This window comes from Borostomias antarcticus (genome assembly GCF_949987555.1).
Source record: "Borostomias antarcticus genome assembly, chromosome: 21".
Lineage (NCBI taxonomy): Eukaryota > Metazoa > Chordata > Actinopteri > Stomiiformes > Stomiidae > Borostomias > Borostomias antarcticus.
The window spans coordinates 15,656,638-15,673,822 of record NC_140254.1 but is presented as its reverse complement, the minus strand read 5'-3'; the positions used below and the strand labels follow the sequence as shown (position 1 = coordinate 15,673,822).

Below are 17,185 nucleotides of genomic sequence, written 5' to 3'. Positions count from 1 at the left end.
GGGCGACAGATCTCAGCTAGAAGGCCCATAATCGTCTTTTGGGTCTGTATGTAAATACACTATCTCTGGGAGAATGTTTGTGTTGAAACCCCGTTCTCATGCCACCTTTCGAGGCACGTAGTCCAATAAAAGTGACCCCCTCTGTCTCGAGTGTAAAAGCAAATGTCTCGGCCAAAGTCTCTGCCTACATTCAGTCAAATAGTGAGCGTAAACGGACGCGGACGCGCATCTTCTCAGCCAGTCTCCATGGCTCTTTGATTGAACATTAAAGGGGGGTGTATTTCACCTACTTGGTGAAACATATAACTGTAAAAAGGCCCATAGTGTAAGTTTCCATCAACCAGGAAGTAGTCACGAGATCCTAGCAGACATAAATCACAGAATACTTTAACCTCGGTCACATGATCACCTGGGACGTTAAGAGCAGAGGACAGATGTTGAGCACTTGAACACTTACAGAACACTAACAGGATGAACAGTATCCTTTCTGCTGACTCACGTCGCTGTCACTGTGTCAGGGCAAAGTGTTGAGTTTTGCTACTGGAACAGATAACGACCAGTCACCATTACGATAAAGGCTAGTCCTATACGTGTACACACAGAGGTCAAAGTATGCTGCATGGAGTTAGAAGTCAGACCGTATGACGGTATGACGACGACAGAATGAACCAATTACAGTACATACAGAGCAGCGAGGACGCTGCGGTTCAAACAAGACAAGTACAAACGCCTCAGACTCGCTCCAGAACGTCTTGCCCCGTGGCGAGTCAGCTGCACGCTGCCGAACTTACTGTGTAGGGCGGCGTGGGCAGGGATATCTTGGAGATCACCTTCAGGAGGTGACCGTTAGTCCTGTGGTTGACGTGGGAGATCTGCGTCTGGACCACCACGGCGTTCCTCTCGTTCAGGGTGCTGGGGAGGGGGAAGGGTCGTGGCAGGGGGACCCGGGACTCCACCTCGTACACGTCCTGGTCCTCCCCTTCCACCCACAGGGCGCTCTGCCGGGGCGAGTTCCAGTAGGACCGGTAGGAATCCATGGCGGGGCGTCTGGCGAGGTGTCCGGCTCGGTACGGGCCGAGCGCACTTCTTCCCCCCTCGCCTCGTGACGGGCGCCTACTAGACTCTGGCCGAGGATGGCGGCATCACTAACACGCAGGGCCGCGGAGACCCGGAGGGAGAGCGCCGACCGCAGACGACGACGTCGCAACGGGGCGCCAGGCAACCGTCTCCACGGAGTCGGTGCCGTCGCCGCGCAGAGCCTTGGGTAAACAAGGTCCCGGGGCGCTGCTCCGATCCACGCCGGCCCGATCACATGTCGTCCCGTTGCGGCGGAACAGGTCCCAGGTAAATATTGAGAGCGTGAGGTGCTCAGATAACAACCGCGAGATGTCGGCGTCGGGGCAGAGAGCAGCGGTGCTTCCCGGTGTGTTGCAAAAGAGAAGGCAATCCGTTTTACAGGCCGCGCACCTGGGGCCTCAGAGTGACTGAGGAGTAAAAAATAGACTTAAATCCAGTCACTGAGCTTCCAGACCAAAGCGTATTCTTCTCTCTCTCGCGCGCTCTCTCGTTCTCTCTCAGAGCACAGTGTGACCCTGCCAGTCAGCAGAGCTCACACTCCTTTGCTCGCTCCATTTCTCTCATTCCACCTCTCTCTCTCTCTCTCTTGCCCTCCCTCCCTCTGGAAGCTCATTAACAATGCCATGCCGCCACGGCAACAGCGACCCGAGGGGACGCCTCCTGGGCCCCGCCCCCTTTGCCCGCCCTACCCTGATCCTCCCCCCGTCACATCGCTGTAGGTCTCCCCCCTCTGTCTGTCTCTCTGTCCATGTCGGTTCTCTCCCTCGGTCTCTCACGCTGTCCCCCGCCCCGATCTCTCTCTGTCCACTCTCACGGTCTGCTGTCTCTCTCTCTTCTCTCTCTCCTTACCTCAGCCTATCCGATCACACTCTTTCTTTCACCTCTTCCTCTCCCTGCTCCCCCTCTCTCTCTTTCTCTCTCTCTCTCTAAACAATCATGGAGGAAGCTTCGGGGGACTAAATCCCTGTGTTCCAGTGTTTTGCAGCTGTAGCCAGAGTCTCTCTCTCTCTCTCTCTCTCTCTCTCTCCTTCTGCATCGATAGTGCAGGATATTGTTGTGCGAGCGTGGGGAGGGAGTGGGGGCGTGGCTTCAGCGGGGCAGGTAGCTCTACATAGGAAGACACTCGCTACCTCACACACGCCCTTTTTCGGCAAGAGCTCGTCAAACCGGATTCACCTCCCACGTCAGTACAGACGAGCTGGGCTGAGGCATGTGACAGGAAAGTCAAATCTGTCTGTCTGTCTGGAACTCCTGTCTGGTCTCTTCTGTATACTGGGACGTGCCTTGAACCGCCTGTGGGGAAAAGGTGTGAGAGCCTCAGTTCAGGCCCATCTCAACCACCTGGTACAGTCACATTGAGGCAGGGGGGAGGGTCACTCTTTTACAACTCTCTACTGGCCTGGCCTTTTGTCCCTCAGGACCATAAACAGTGGCCTGGGGTATGTCACTGAACAGGTCAGCTGCTGACCCGTAAGACTGCCCTGTTCTCTGCTAGCCCTAACAACCATTGCATATTCATGTAGGGTTGTGTCCGGCGTAGGATAAAAGGCTACATTCCCATCACGGTTTACTGGGAATCTGATGCCGGTTGTCACTTTGCCTCCTGTGGTAGAAACCAGTTTCTATTCTGCAAGGACCATAAAACTCCTGCTCTGATGATTTCAAGAACCACGGCATTTTCTCTCACTTCTTAGTAGTTAGTTCTTAATAGTTAATTCTACAGCAGGCGTTGAGGCAGGTGTCCTGAACCCCCACCGGAAAGGAGTGTTCAGCTTTCAGCCCGCCTCTCTCCACATTCTCTCCGTTTATTGGACAAGTGAAGTGTAAAACTCATTGGTCGTGCGCCATCAACATGTCTCACTGGTTACTGTTACAGGTTAGTGAGCAACCAACGCCTTCTGCCGCAAATCATTTACGAAGACGACCGACAGCACACTTAACATTCCGCCGTGGGTCATTACTGTACATCAATCTCTGTTCACACGGCCCCTTACAGACGAGAAACAGCAATCAGCAATCATTCACTCAGACTATCCAACGTACATCTAATCAATGCTCCCTGGAAAAACATTAAATCAACTGTTGTGAAGAAGGACAGTTTGATTGCTTTGCGAACCTGGTTCCATCACAGGGTAGTTACTGTATATCCAGTCTGAGGTGATTAGTGTGATGTTTCACGAGTCCACTGTGACAACATTCCAGAGAAGTGCTTTATTGATCGAAGGTTGGCCTGTGACAACAGAACACTGGCCAGGTGGTTCAGAGTACAACAGCCGCTGTCCTTTATTGGGCTATCCGAATGATGAGGAAACACTTGCATTTACACGCGCACGCACGCACGCACGCACACACACACACACACCCCTTACCTGTGTAATAGCCAGGTAAGGTTACAGGTGACTGAGCATGGTCATTCACACTATGAAAGCCTTTGGCAATGTTGGACAGTCAGTGATGTGATTCAACAGAAAATATCCACAGAAACTGCTACTTTAAAAGGAGTAAACCAAACAAATAAGTCATCAATGCTACCTGATGAAAATGTCAGCATGAACAAATGGACAACCAATGCTACGCAATGCAAACATTGTAGTTCATTTAATCTATTGCTTTTGCCACAGTCATGTACTCAGATATTCATATACTGTACTGTAGGGCTGAAACAGTTTCACGCTTGACCTGAAATTACTTTTAAGCTATTTTTAGATAGCCAAGATGAAACCACAACACTGTTAATAATGCTTGAATATAGGCCAGAAGATGAATCATGCAGTCACTGTTACTTATATAAGAATGTGCATGAACCAGGCCTTGATGAGCGGCTGGCATCGGGTACCACTGACACACGTGGTGTGCATAGGCAGCCCGCGGGGGAGGGGCCAAGCGAGTCCAGCTGGATTATAATAGGCCAGTCGCAGAGACAAAGCCTCATGCAAATGAGCGCCGTATCTACAGGCAACCGCAGGCAACAAGCCAGCTCTATTGTGAGTGAATTCTAGACTGGTTCTCTCTTCGGTGACCAAACCGTTTTTCCAGTCTCATCGCCATTGAGACTGTGTGAACGGAGCAAAGCAGACAGACACCACAGGGGGTCGGACATTGTCTGTGCATTGTGCATGTGGGCATTTACGCGCTTTACAAAGACCCTGGTTCACCGAGGGCCCTCATTCACTAGTGCCGTTCTGGCAACAGCTACACGCAAAGCTGGTGACAGACAAAAATGTCAAACAACGATGACAATAACATCCCTGGAGGCCATAGAACAGCTTTCCTGGACCCGCAGGCCATTGACAGAGACTACTGAGAAAACTAAAAGACAGAAAGCAGAATAACTTTGCTAATATGGTACACACTAACCGCTGTTTCTTTCTTTCAAGGACACACATCTTCACAATCAGCCTGTCTGTACAGTATGTAAAAAAAAAAAAGTAAAGCAAAAATAAAGTACAGGTATGCCAAGAGTTCATGCCAAATAGAAGCTTTAGTTTCTTTGGCTGAAATTCAACTCGTCACAATTAGCCTAGTCTCGCAATGCCAGACTTTCCAGATCTCCGCCCCCCGCCACCCAAAGTCTGGAGACGTCTCTATCGAGAATCAAGGCTACTACCAACGCTACCAATCAGAATGACTCCCTGTCCTCCAAAAGGGTGAAAGAAGAAGTGATGTCCCCCTCTATATTCACCTGTAGGTAAACAAACTGAAGTGGAGTGAAAATGAATGTCCCCGCGAGCAACATTAGATCCGACTCTGTTTTATCTACTGTACTTGTGTGCTCAATCCACAAGATTAGCGCAATTAAGGATTTGCTGCGACTTTGTTTAAAACTTCTAACCCAGGACAAGAAAGAGGCTTGCTTATGTAACCTAACAGATTCCAGGCAGATGGTCATGTGCGCTTGTTTTGATTTTATAACTATTCATCCCAGGAAACACCGGCATAATTCACAAACATACATTCACCTCTGCAAACTACCCATTGACTACGAGGGTGTCCTCCTACCTGATTGGTCGTTTCGGTGATGGCCACCAGTAGTTTTTCCACGGCCGCCTGGAGGCGGGTGCTGATATTCATGAGGTACTCCTCGTTCTCCAGCTGAAGCTCGGCCCCCGGCAAGAGGGTGTCCGGCGTCTGCTGGGACATATCCAGACCCTCGTCCGTCTCCATCTCGCCCGACCACACGCTCACGTCACCCGCCTCACTGCTCTGGCAGCTCTCCGTGGTGGAGTCTAGATTCAGACAAAGTGGAGAGCAATGATGAACATCAGAAAGCATGTCGTATTAGGTCCTAAAATGGCAGCTCTCTTATGGAGGAATATTGATTGACGCACACAAACTGCATGAGCCAAATTTAGGATACAATTGAAAATGACTCACTAACAAGTTAAACCCTTTACATGATAAATTACAACATTATTATAAACATATACAGAAATAAGCACCTATCATAAGTATGCAATCAGCATTTGGAGCATAAAAATTCTATTCTATTTCATGTAAATTTAGATAAATGTTTCCAAACTAGATTTGTTCAGTCAAAGTAGCATACTACTATCTCTACCACCAACAATGTTCTCCAATAACACACATTCATAGTGTATATTTACAAAGGGTGAACCAGTAATTTTCTTAGACAAATATAACAATTTAAACATGGCTTCATGAAGAATATAATGAGCTCTGATCCCTCGAAAGAACCAGCTATGGTCTCAGTCCTAACAACAAGTAACTGGTAGTGCCACCCAAGACACAAATGTACAAAGACAGCGCTGGCCAGGACAGGGCAGACATGATGCTACTGAATGACCCCTGTGTTTCAGGAGATAAATACAGTACACAATCGCCTTTGTATTTAGGGACACCAGTTCTTTCTTTCCTTGGCTCTGTCTGTCTGTCAAATCTGTCACTCTCCATGTGATCTACTGCACAAACTGGCTTTCACATTCTTCTTTGAACAATGACAGGAAAGGACAGCAAGTATAATCTAAGACAGAATACCATAGAGCATCAACACTAGAAATGTGGAGGAATGCTGCAGACCAGCGTAAAAACGTGTTACAGTAACATGCGTTTGGACTTGTGCTGGGTGAAATTATTTTCTTGTTTGTTTTGTAAATGTAAACTTTTCGTTCTACATATTCATTACCTAATCCTGATTATTTCTATTTTCATGAGTGTTTTTTCCTGATCTGACCCTGCTCTGAGTGTGCTCCATAAGGGGAGCGCTGTTGGGAGGGATAGGTTGTGTCTGTGTGTGGGGGGGGGGGGGGGGGCGAGGTGTGTTCATCTGTTTGTAATTTCCCCCGCTGAAAATTGAAGATAAAAACATTTAATTACCAAAAAAAAGACAATACCAGATAAAATTGAAAGGTGAAATAGTCAAGCAGCTCTCTGAGATATAAAACATAGCCTTAATGATGAACTTCATCATGCATTAAAACAGAAAACAGTGGTGTGTGTGTTTGTGTAACATGTGCATCCTTGAGTGAGAGTATGTGTCCGTGTGTGCGCGCGCAAGTATGCCTGCATGTGTGTACAGTCCTCATATCTGTGTGTGTGAGTGTGTTTGCACTGAGGTGTGTGTATAGAACGGACAGATGTTTACCTGATGGGAGATGTTCCCACACAGAGACTGGCTTTAACACACAAGCTTAAGGAAAGGACAATGTGACTTGGCAGGATTAGATAGATGTCAAATAAGGACACACCTTGAGGACACACTTAAAATGAGACATGACATGAGGAGCAAAAACACTTTGGGTGGGTGATGCTACTGTAGATATACAGTATGATGCTAGATATGATATATGATGCTACTGTAGATATATGATGCCAGATATAAGATGCTATCTTTTGGGAATGGTCCGGGGAGTTGATCACAGGGTTGAAGGTTCAAATCTGGGGAAGGATACTTTAAGGATTGGAAGATAATTAGCTTTGTGACAGTAACTGCTTAATTCAAAAGGAATCGCTAGATCATCTTAAGATTCTGGTTTTGTGGACACGGCACACAGGCTACTTCTGAAGTGCTACATGTGAGGGATTCATGTTGACATACAGTAAGTACTTTCCTGTGACGGCCATGTTGGACTTGACTTTTAATGTTGTGCGCAGAGCTGAAAGAGTCCACACAAGCGACAGCGCGTGGGGACGTCCACACGTACTTCTCTACTATCTGCACCACAGTCAGTCTCAGGCAGGTTTGATGCATGACTTCAAGTACGCATACTGCGAGCACGAAAACATGCTCTCTAAGTATAAAATACTAGTAGTTCCTAACAGGGAAATCAGACTTAGAATGAGTGTGATGGTGGTGGATCAAGCTCTTCCTTTTGTTTTGATGCTATCATCACGAGGACTCCTACCAAAAAAATGTGTGGACATAATTAAGATGGATGTGGAAGTGGACACCACTGATGGCATCGCCAGGTGTATGGAGGACCGGGATACCTGGAGACGAAAATGGGAGGCCATTTTTGTCTCTCTGTGGACGACCCGATGATGCTATCAAAAGCTTTGATGGTTCCACCCTCAGAATACCCTCAAAGGGGAAACATCTTTGGCAGTTGGTGTAGGTAAGTATTTTGTCTCAATATATCATTGTGCATAAATTTGCTGCTGGGTTGAGTGTGAAGTTTTGCATTTTAACGTTGAGCATGTAGACCAGCCAGGAACAGCAGAGTGTATAGTATCCCTCAGGATGATGCTTGGTACTGTAACTAAGCTTTAAGTTATTCAACCAGTGAAAGGGTCTTTATTTATATTCTATAGTCAGCACACTGTATAGTGAACCAACGCCTCAAAGACGGGCAACCTTGGTTTCAAACCGATAACACTGGTTTAGACAGTTCTAATGACATCTGATGATTTTAGTCAAGCCAAAAACACGAGTTCCCCCGTGCTGTGATCCAGAGTGTGAAGCGCTCAGCCAACCAACCTCCGGCATGGCCGCTGTAAGGTCTGAAGGGTTCGCCGGCGGTTCTGTGCCAGGTGGGTCTCTGTGAGGGGTGCTTCCCCCTGCTGGACGCCTCCAGCAGACCCTCCACATGCCGGCCGATGGTCTCCTCAGCGGCGGCGGTGGTCTTCAGGACGTCAGTCAGCACCTGGCGGAGGCTCTCGTTAGCCTTCCGCAAGAGGTTCCTGAGAGGGGACCAAGAAAAAGGTCAGCGGCACGTCAAACTGAGATTTGATTACACGGGGTGGTGTGAAGCAGCAGCAGAACTGCCGATGTTTACTTGGATAGTTTGCAGAGGTAAAACGTGCCGTTGTAATATGCAATGTGCACCAGTTCGTTTTTTTGCTTATGTCCTGGCTACGTGATGCAGATGCAATTATGCTCAAGTCCGGCTGCATAGAGAATGAGAACTTTGACGATAGAATGTGTCTTTTTTGACTTAACTGATGAAATAAGATGCCTCCAGTTCTTTGACTGACGCACTTGTCACTCTTATTCAGTGAAGTCTGACTTGACTTTAATTCTGAGTTTCTGATTGAAAAAGTCCTGAGTTTTACAAAGACCAGCGTTTGGTGCTCTGATGCCGCTGTAGACGGGCTGGCTTCATTTAATTATTTGTCAGGACTTCACCACAAAGAAAACACTGACTGTGGATCCGCAGACATACAAGTAAATCCATACGAAATATATTTATCACTAAACTGCCGGCGTTTGGGCTTGGTCTCTTTTTTCCTTTTCTGACTGGGCATCCCTGAAACTGAGCAACTAGACGTTTGAGCCATTTAGCCATTCAGGTACATTTAGCCATGTTTGCTAGCTAGTTGGTTCGTGAGTTCATGTGCTCAGATTTTTTTCCTCCCTAGTTTTGTGTGACAGTTGACACCTGCCAGGGGGCTGCTAGTTGCAGCGAGCACGTACCATTCTATCAATGGGCTTATGAAATTACTTTGAATATTTTCTCATGATTTTGGAAATAAATTGTAATCCCCAATCTTTCCACGTACCCCCTGCAATCTGCTCAAGTATACCCCTAGAGGTATGTGTACCCCTGGTTGGGAACGATTGCATTTGCAGCTTCTGACTATTGCCTTTCATTCACCCTGTGTCTAGACAGCTTCATATGCGCTTGGAGTTTAGTGTAGCAATGTAGCAATGTCATCTAGATAACAACAGTTGAACAGTGTTGCCCCGGTCAGTTGTTGAGAAATAATCGACTGTAGAACGTTTCGATTCTCCAATCACAATCGAGTGTTTCAGAGAGCTGTGTAATAAGTGCTTTCACTCATATTTGACTGCTTTAACTCATATTTCTGCAGAATTATAACCCAATTAGTACCGTTCAGTGGTGATGACGTCAGGTGTGGACGACTCTCCTCCATCTTGTGACGACACCTTAGCTCCCAGGGTCCTCTTCCTCTTCAGCTCCTCTTCAGCCCCCTGTTCTCTGTCTGGCTCCTCTCCTCTCTTCTTTAAGGGACGAACAGGCAGGAGAGAGAACACAGACAGTAGTCCTGTCATGATGAGCTCTACACAGGAAAGCAAATGCCGCCACACTGCCTGCAACACAGTATTTCTGAGGACATCGGTTGGTACAGTGAGGCTTAAGGCGTAACCTTTAACACAAGTGGATACAAATGAGCCGAGCGTCTCACACACGCACACTCACTTCCATGGTGCCTTCAGAAGGGAAAACACTAGTATCTTTGTGCTACTATGGCAACAGGTGCACCTGAGAGACTGGTGAAGGAACTGGCTCCCTCTTCTGGCAAGGAAGGAGAATGACTTCTCTAGAACGTCCAGAGTACTTTTAATGCAGAGATGTCAAGCAGTGGGTCTACATTGTGTAGACTGGACTGGTCTATTTGCTTGTTTCTGTATCATGTCATACACTGCATGCTAGGGTATCACTATTATGACAAAATGAATAATTGCGATTATTTTGCCTGATATTGTAATTGCGATTGTTAAGCATGCTTCATTTTTGTGTGGTGCCACCTTCATACTGTATATAAAAATGAATCAATAAAAAATCAGAGAAATGTATTCTGTATCTGTCTATCTGTGAAATTGCTCATAGCGCTCTCAGCGGGAATGCTTGTGATTAGTCAGAAGCATTAACGCACGTGATTCGTCCACATGCCCCCAGCACACTCAAGGTAAAACAGAATTATTAATTGCGGCATTTTGCAATTAATTAATTAATTCATTGCAGAGGTCATAATTGCAATAACTTCCTTGCCAACTTGTGTTGAAGTACAGTGAACTGATTTTAAATACACGTTGGACTGACTCTCGTCACATCAAGAACATTGGACCTGACTGCCATGGCACTGATGCAAGGAATGCCTAGTCATCCAAGAAATGCCTGAAAAGCCTGGCCAAAATATAGTATTATACTGTGTGTGTATGTGTCTTGGTGTGCGTGTGTGTGTGTGTGTGTGTGTGTGTGTGACTGATAGAGAAATACACATGCACACATATTCTGCACACACATTAATGTATGCGTGTTTTGCCCTGAACTGTGTGAAAGTGTGTCATACATCATTTGTGTTTAGGTAAATGCAATGTCCTGTGACTCTGAATCGAGTAAACTCTGAGTCGAATCAGATTTGCATATTCAAACCAGAGATTTGACGATTCGTTCCTCCTCAAACTACCTCAAACATGAATCATCTAGCCCACACTGTCCATCTACTTCAGATGCCCCCATGTTTTATGCAGTGTTTCCCATAGCCTACATTAGGGTTGGCTGATTTGACAATAGTCTCCTCAAATGTGATAGCGTGCATGAATAGGCTCATGCGGGCGGCAGTCAACAAGGAAATGTTTTGGCTGTCACACTTTCACAGACGTTCGAGCTCAGTCTGTCTATGGGGATTTTTTTTTTTCCAGCGGATATCTTTTTTGTGTTGTGATATTCCGTTTTGGAAATGCCTGTGATTGCTGGCGCCCAGTAGGCTATACGAGCACAGTGGAGGGGAAAAGTATTCCCTGCTTTCTCCCCTCTGACCAATGTGAAGGACGTCCTCATAGTAACCCTACAAAAGCAAACATCACTATCTGAAGGACGTCCGCATAGTAACCGTACACACACAGTAAGAATCTGAAGGACAGTGTTTGACTGACTTCATACGTTTGCTCTTAGGATGTGCCTTCCATTGTTCTAAACTGATTTAGACTTTTTGGACTCTAGAGCAGTGGCTCCCAAAGTGGGGGTCACGAGACAGGGATGGCGGGGTCGCGAGATGATGAGGTAAGGAAGGGGTCATGAAAACAATTCAAAATAGCCGATTAACCATCATTTTTAAAAATGATATGAAACAACGATGGAAGGCGTCCTACAACCAGTGTTAGGATCCAGTGTTATCCTTCCCAAGGCCCTGGAAGGTTTGTCCAAAGAACACCATGTAAGGTTTCAAAGAATCCTCCTAAGGCACCACTGAACCCAGACCAACTAGTTAATCTCACTGAACCCAGACCAACTTAATCTCACTGAACCCAGACCAACTAGTTAATCTCACTGAACCCAGACCAACTAGTTAATCTCACTGCAATCTCTGAGGAATGGAGAGGGATGGGCTTGTTAAGAGTCCCTGATTCAGACTCTCCGGGAGAACCGTCCCCCAAAAAGTAGGGAATCCACCAATGCCCGACACGGTGGACCGATATCTGATCAATCTGTTGATCAATCTGCTGAATGAATCTGCTGAATCTGCTTTCCAAAAGGTAGCACTACAGCCCCCAATCGCACGGGCATGAGGCGCAGCGGAGTGTAGCCTAACTTTGCTGTGCAACTGCCAGTTGCATCAGTGTTGACGAGAAACCAGAGTGGTAAACTACAGGACAGATGGAACTCAAAAATTGACATTGAATGTTTCCATTTTTCTTGAGTAGAAAAGGAACCAACGTTTTTACAGGCAGTAATAATTGACGCAGTAATATTTCACATAGAACACTGAAGAGGCTTTGCTTGTAGTATATCGTGAATATACAACGGCTCTTAACCAATCGGATTGCGAGGCCAGAACTACCCGTTGTATAAAAAGTCGGTCTGCTGACCACCTGCTCAGGGGGCGGTCCTGTGATGCCCACCTGCTCAGGGGGCGGTCCCACGCGGCGTAGCTGCTCCTGCAGCCTGCCGAGCTCTGCCGTCCTCTCCCTCAGCTCTCCCTCCAGTCTCTCCTTCTGCTCCCAGAACCTCCTCTCCACCTCCTCCAGCGAGCCCAGCGTGCCGGGGAGGCCAGCGGGGGTCTGCTCCTCCCCTCTCTCCTCCTCCTTCTCTTCCGTCTGCATGGCAGAGGTTGACTCGCGGGCGCGCTTGGCAGCCAGGGCCAGCTCGCTCTGCCGGGCGAACTCCACGGACATCTGCACTATGACCTGGACAGAGAGACGGGTGGTGTTCAAACTGAGGGGTGTAATGAACCAGTACTAGTGTCAGCGCAGCCGTGGCTCAGGAGGTAGAGCAGGACGTCCAATGACCGCAGGCTCGGCGGTTCGAATCTCCTGTCCTCGGGCAAGACACTGAGCCCCAAATTGCTCCCATGGCACCTGCTGCCATTGGTGTGTGAATGAGTGTGTGAATGCGAGGCCATTGTAAAGTGCTTTGTCCATTAAGGTAGAAAGGCACTACTGTATATAAGTGCAGTCCATTTGGTGATGAGTGATCTATCCAACAATGGGTTGAAAGTAATTCAACAACACAATAATTGCGACAACCCAACATAAAAATGTGTGTTAATAGCAGCATAGACAAGTACAATTGGGTCATGCTGCTCATAAGCCACTAGGCTTGAGAACCATTGGTTCTTCAGGCTACCTACTTACTAGGAAAACATAAGCGCTTTAAAACCCAGAAAGGCTTACTTCTTTGTTGTCTTTTCCCTCTCACTCCACAGGAAGAAAAAGACCTTGGTGGGGCGCCCCGGTAGCTCACCGGGTAAGGCGCGCACCATATGAAGGCTAGTCCTTCGAGCGGCGGACCCGGGTTCGATTCCCGGCCCGGGTCCTGTGCCGCATGTCCTCCCCTCTCTCTCTCTCCCACATTTCCTGTCTCTCTACACTGTCCTATAACATTAAAGCTGAAAAGCCCTAAAAAATATCTTAAAAAAAAAAAAGACCTTGGTGAAATTCAACAAGCAACTATCGTTTGTTACTAGCTAGAAGAGTACTTTGGGCATGTCTCTGCACCCGCTACTGTGCAGAAGGACACTCGTCGCTGAGAACAACCAAGTGGACCGTGCCTTTTGCCTCCTGCTGAGACCGGCTATTAAGACAGACAGAATAGTAGCGACCGGGACACAGACCGTCATCAGACTGAGTTCAATGTAAGAAGGGCGTGATGTGAACACCCAAGCTTAGTCCCGAGGTATAAAAAGGAGAGGTTTAAACAGCACTGTGGAAGTCTTGTCAGGGGTTTACCTTAGCGATGTCCTCCTCCGCCCTCCTCTCCTCCGCCCTCCTCTCTCTCTGGTCCTCCTCCAGCCTCCTCTCTCTCTGGTCCTGCTCCTCTCTCAGCCTGCTGGCCTCGGCGCTCGGCTCTCTCCTCAGAGGCTGCAGCCGAGTCGTCAGACCAGCAGACTGGACCGGCCGGCACACAGCCGCATCTAGACCCACCTCCTCCCCCACCAGCTAGAGAGAGAGAGAGAGAGAGAGAGAGAGGGGGGGGGGAGAGAGAGACGGAGGGAGATAGAGAGAGAGAAAGAGGGAGAGAGGGAGAGAGAGAAAGAGAGGCATAGAAAAGTAAATGAAGAGAAAAGAGTGACAGTCTCTGTACAGTCAGCCACTGGTCTGCAAAGAGGCTTTTCACAGAACAGAGCATACACCCCCCCTACACACACACACACACACACACACACACACAGGCACCAATTATGCTCCGTGCCTCCAAGGCTGATGCACCGATATTCCTTCGATTTTCTTCATGAACACGGCAGATGATTTTGCCATCGTCTTCTCGTTTCTCTCCATCTCGTTCCATCAGTCACTTCCTGTCAGCCTCCCAACAGCTCCGCCTTTCTCTCTTTTCTCTGCTTGCTCTTCAACTTTCTGTCAATGGATTCTTTTTTTTAATTCTACAACTACATTTTCAATCTCTCACAGTCACCGTTTCAATTCTGACCATTCCTGTCTTTCTCCCTCCTCCAATCCCTCCTCTCTGCAGTAGGGAGCGAGGGAACAAGAAAAGAAGAGAGAGAGGACCGGGAGATGGACTGCCCGTGAGAAAGGAGAGAGGGGAGGGAGATGGACGGTTCATGAGAGAGAGAAGAGAGAGAGAGGGGAGGACAGGGAGATGGACTGCTCATGAGAGAGAGAAGAGAGAGAGAGGGGAGGACAGGGAGACGGACGGCTCATGAGAGAGAGAAGAGAGAGAGAGGGGAGGACAGGGAGACGGACTGCTCATGAGAGAGAGAAGAGAGAGAGAGGGGAGGAGAGGGAGATGGACGGCTCATGAGAGAGAGAAGAGAGAGAGAGGGGAGGAGAGGGAGACGGACTGCTCATGAGAGAGAGAAGAGAGAGAGAGGGGAGGGAGACGGACGGCTCATGAGAGAGAGAAGAGAGAGAGGGGAGGGAGACGGACGGCTCATGAGAGAGAGAAGAGAGAGAGAGGGGAGGACAGGGAGACGGACGGCTCATGAGAGAGAGAAGAGAGAGAGGGGAGGACAGGGAGATGGACGGCTCATGAGAGAGAGAAGAGAGAGAGGGGAGGACAGGGAGATGGACGGCTCATGAGAGAGAGAAGAGAGAGAGGGGAGGGAGACGGACTGCTCATGAGAGAGAAGAGAGAGGGGAGGACAGGGAGACGGACTGCTCATGAGAGAGAAGAGAGAGGGGAGGACAGGGAGACTGTAGAGAGAGAGACCTGACTGACGTGGGTCGGTTCACTCGGGCGCACGGGAATGGTCTCCTTCACGCAGCTGACGAGCAGAGTAGCGCGTGGCTAACCCTAGCACTGCACCATGCTAACAGCTACTGGACTTAACCCGGCGCCTAGGCTATTACCATCACAGGAATATGCATCTGCGCCTGGCCTTGGCAGCCTCAGAGGGATCTAGGGCAGGTTTTAGCCTGAGGCTGCACACCCCCCCCCCTCCCCCAACCCTCACAGTAATAGGAGGGTCATCATTCATATCAGCGCTGTGGCTCCGACGAAAGGTGGCGTGATATGGAGTATTTAGATAGTGAGACAAACCTTTAGATCTTCTGTATCCTCTCCCTCCATCTGAGAGGTGAGCTGGACATCAGTGGGCAGGCTGGAAGACAAATGAGTTCAAAATGTTGAATGAAGGAGTGAATGAAGTATGTAAAGCCGGTACATTGATGAAATATTAGTTCTGTGTGACGCCTTGCGAAATGATTGAGGTTCCAGTGCATCTTGGGCAATATGACTGTGACAACTAAATATTAAGTGTATGTAGTTGCATCATGTTCATGTCAATGTGATAGGATTTTCACTGGAGAAAGAGCACGAGCTAAAGGTGATATTCCTCTGGATAGAAGTACTCACTCAATATCACCATTAGCTTGTTCAGATAATTGCTAAATCTATAGGTTACATTAGATTGTTCCAGCGGTGCAGATGCTTCTATACGTGAAGTGTCTGAGCACCCGCATGTCATGGAGTAGCCTATGCTAATCAGGAGTAGGCAGGGTAAACAGGGGTGTAATCTCGAATTTATTATGGTCCAGTTCTATTTAGTGTCACAGCCAAATGGAACAGGGCCATATTTCTGTGTTTACCCTGCTTTGACACGACAAAATGTCCGCTGTGAAAAGGGCCTAACTTTATGATTGCTCATAAACCTGCAAAAAGCATACCGCCTACTTCACAGCCTGGGTGTGACTTTGTTATGATTCCTATATGCATGTTATGGATATACAGTCTGTCTCACAGGTATCTGTGGTGTGAATGCCTGGGAAGGCAGCTGGTACAAAATGAAAACCTTGTCTGACAGTAGGGGGCAGTGGTATCCTGGATATGTGTAAAGAATGTATTTTTGAGCATATAGACTAGTTACAGGTTTCTGACAACAAACAAATACAGTCATCTAGCATGATAAGTATGATGAGAATGTTTGCGTGACAGTATGCAGCACAACACGTAATATAAGTAGCTATTCACAACACCATACAATAGGCTAAATTACTGCAATTGAGCAAGCCCTGCAACAGACAACCATTTCTTTCCAGACAAGCACCTCATTAACGACTTCAATTGCATACTGGTGAGGCTGACAGGATTAACCCCTGAGGCAAGACGGCTGATTGCATCCTAGTGAGAATACAAATTAGACTGCTGTCATCATGGAGGACAAATCGGCTCCAACACAAAGGCTAGTTATCCACTGGACTCAACCTAGCATCTGCCTGTGTTTCATACCTAGAGCTTATTCATCATTTATCTGAGCTGCGCGTAGCTCGGGAGGCAGAGCGGCTGGCTGGGGATTGCAAGGTCCCCAGTTCGATCCCAGCTTCCAGAGTGTGCCGAAGTGTCCTGGAGCAAGACACGGAACCCCAAAATCGCCCACGAACGGAAGTAATACCTAGTTCGGTCACCTCACAGCAAGAGTGTCTTTCGGCCTTTCTATGCAGAGTTTGCATGTTCTCCTCGTGTTCGTAAGGGTTTCCTCCATGAAAAACATGCAGAAGAACAGAAGCCATGAACAATGGCTGCCCCTGGAAGAGGACAGCTTGGAATGGGAGAAACGCAGGGAACCATTTCCACCTGCGGCTTCCGTACGTTGCATGTGTGCGCCGTGACGCCGCTCACTATATGTAACGCGTGTCACTGTGTGGCAGAATAGAAAGAACCCTTGGGTCCCGTAAGTTTTAATAATTTAGTAATTTTTAGTAATTTATCAGAACACCTTCAGGTAAACCCAAAGAACGTTCTTGTTCTTTGCCTGAAGATGTTGGGCAGCTGAAACCCGACTTTGTGGGTTAGTGGGTTAATGGCAGGAGTCCAGAGTAAAGTCTTAAGCCCCCGTGTGTGTGTGAATATTTCATTAGTATGGGCCGAGATGGTAGCGGAGCAGCTGCCATGACTCTTCTATACTTGGATCAAACGGACCACTCCTCTGGTGGTGAGCAGGGATACTGCTTTTAATCCTCATGCCGCTGAGTATGATAAACAGAGTGATGACAGCGTTGTTTTCGGTC

The 17,185-nt window shown here is 47.9% G+C and overlaps 1 protein-coding gene across 1 annotated transcript in view; it reads right to left on the bottom strand.

Moving 5' to 3' along the window:
- The window catches only part of akap9 (A kinase (PRKA) anchor protein 9), a gene marked incomplete at its 5' end in the record, with an annotated part of 84,233 nt that overhangs the window by 35,359 nt on the left and 31,689 nt on the right, over window positions 1-17,185 (bottom strand). The window contains 6 exons of the mRNA XM_084454977.1: window positions 5,077-5,303; window positions 8,012-8,214; window positions 9,366-9,496; window positions 12,122-12,406; window positions 13,448-13,516; window positions 15,219-15,279. Of these exons, the coding sequence (XP_084311103.1) occupies window positions 5,077-5,303; window positions 8,012-8,214; window positions 9,366-9,496; window positions 12,122-12,406; window positions 13,448-13,516; window positions 15,219-15,279 (976 nt within the window). The remainder of the gene's footprint in view (window positions 1-5,076; window positions 5,304-8,011; window positions 8,215-9,365; window positions 9,497-12,121; window positions 12,407-13,447; window positions 13,517-15,218; window positions 15,280-17,185) is intronic.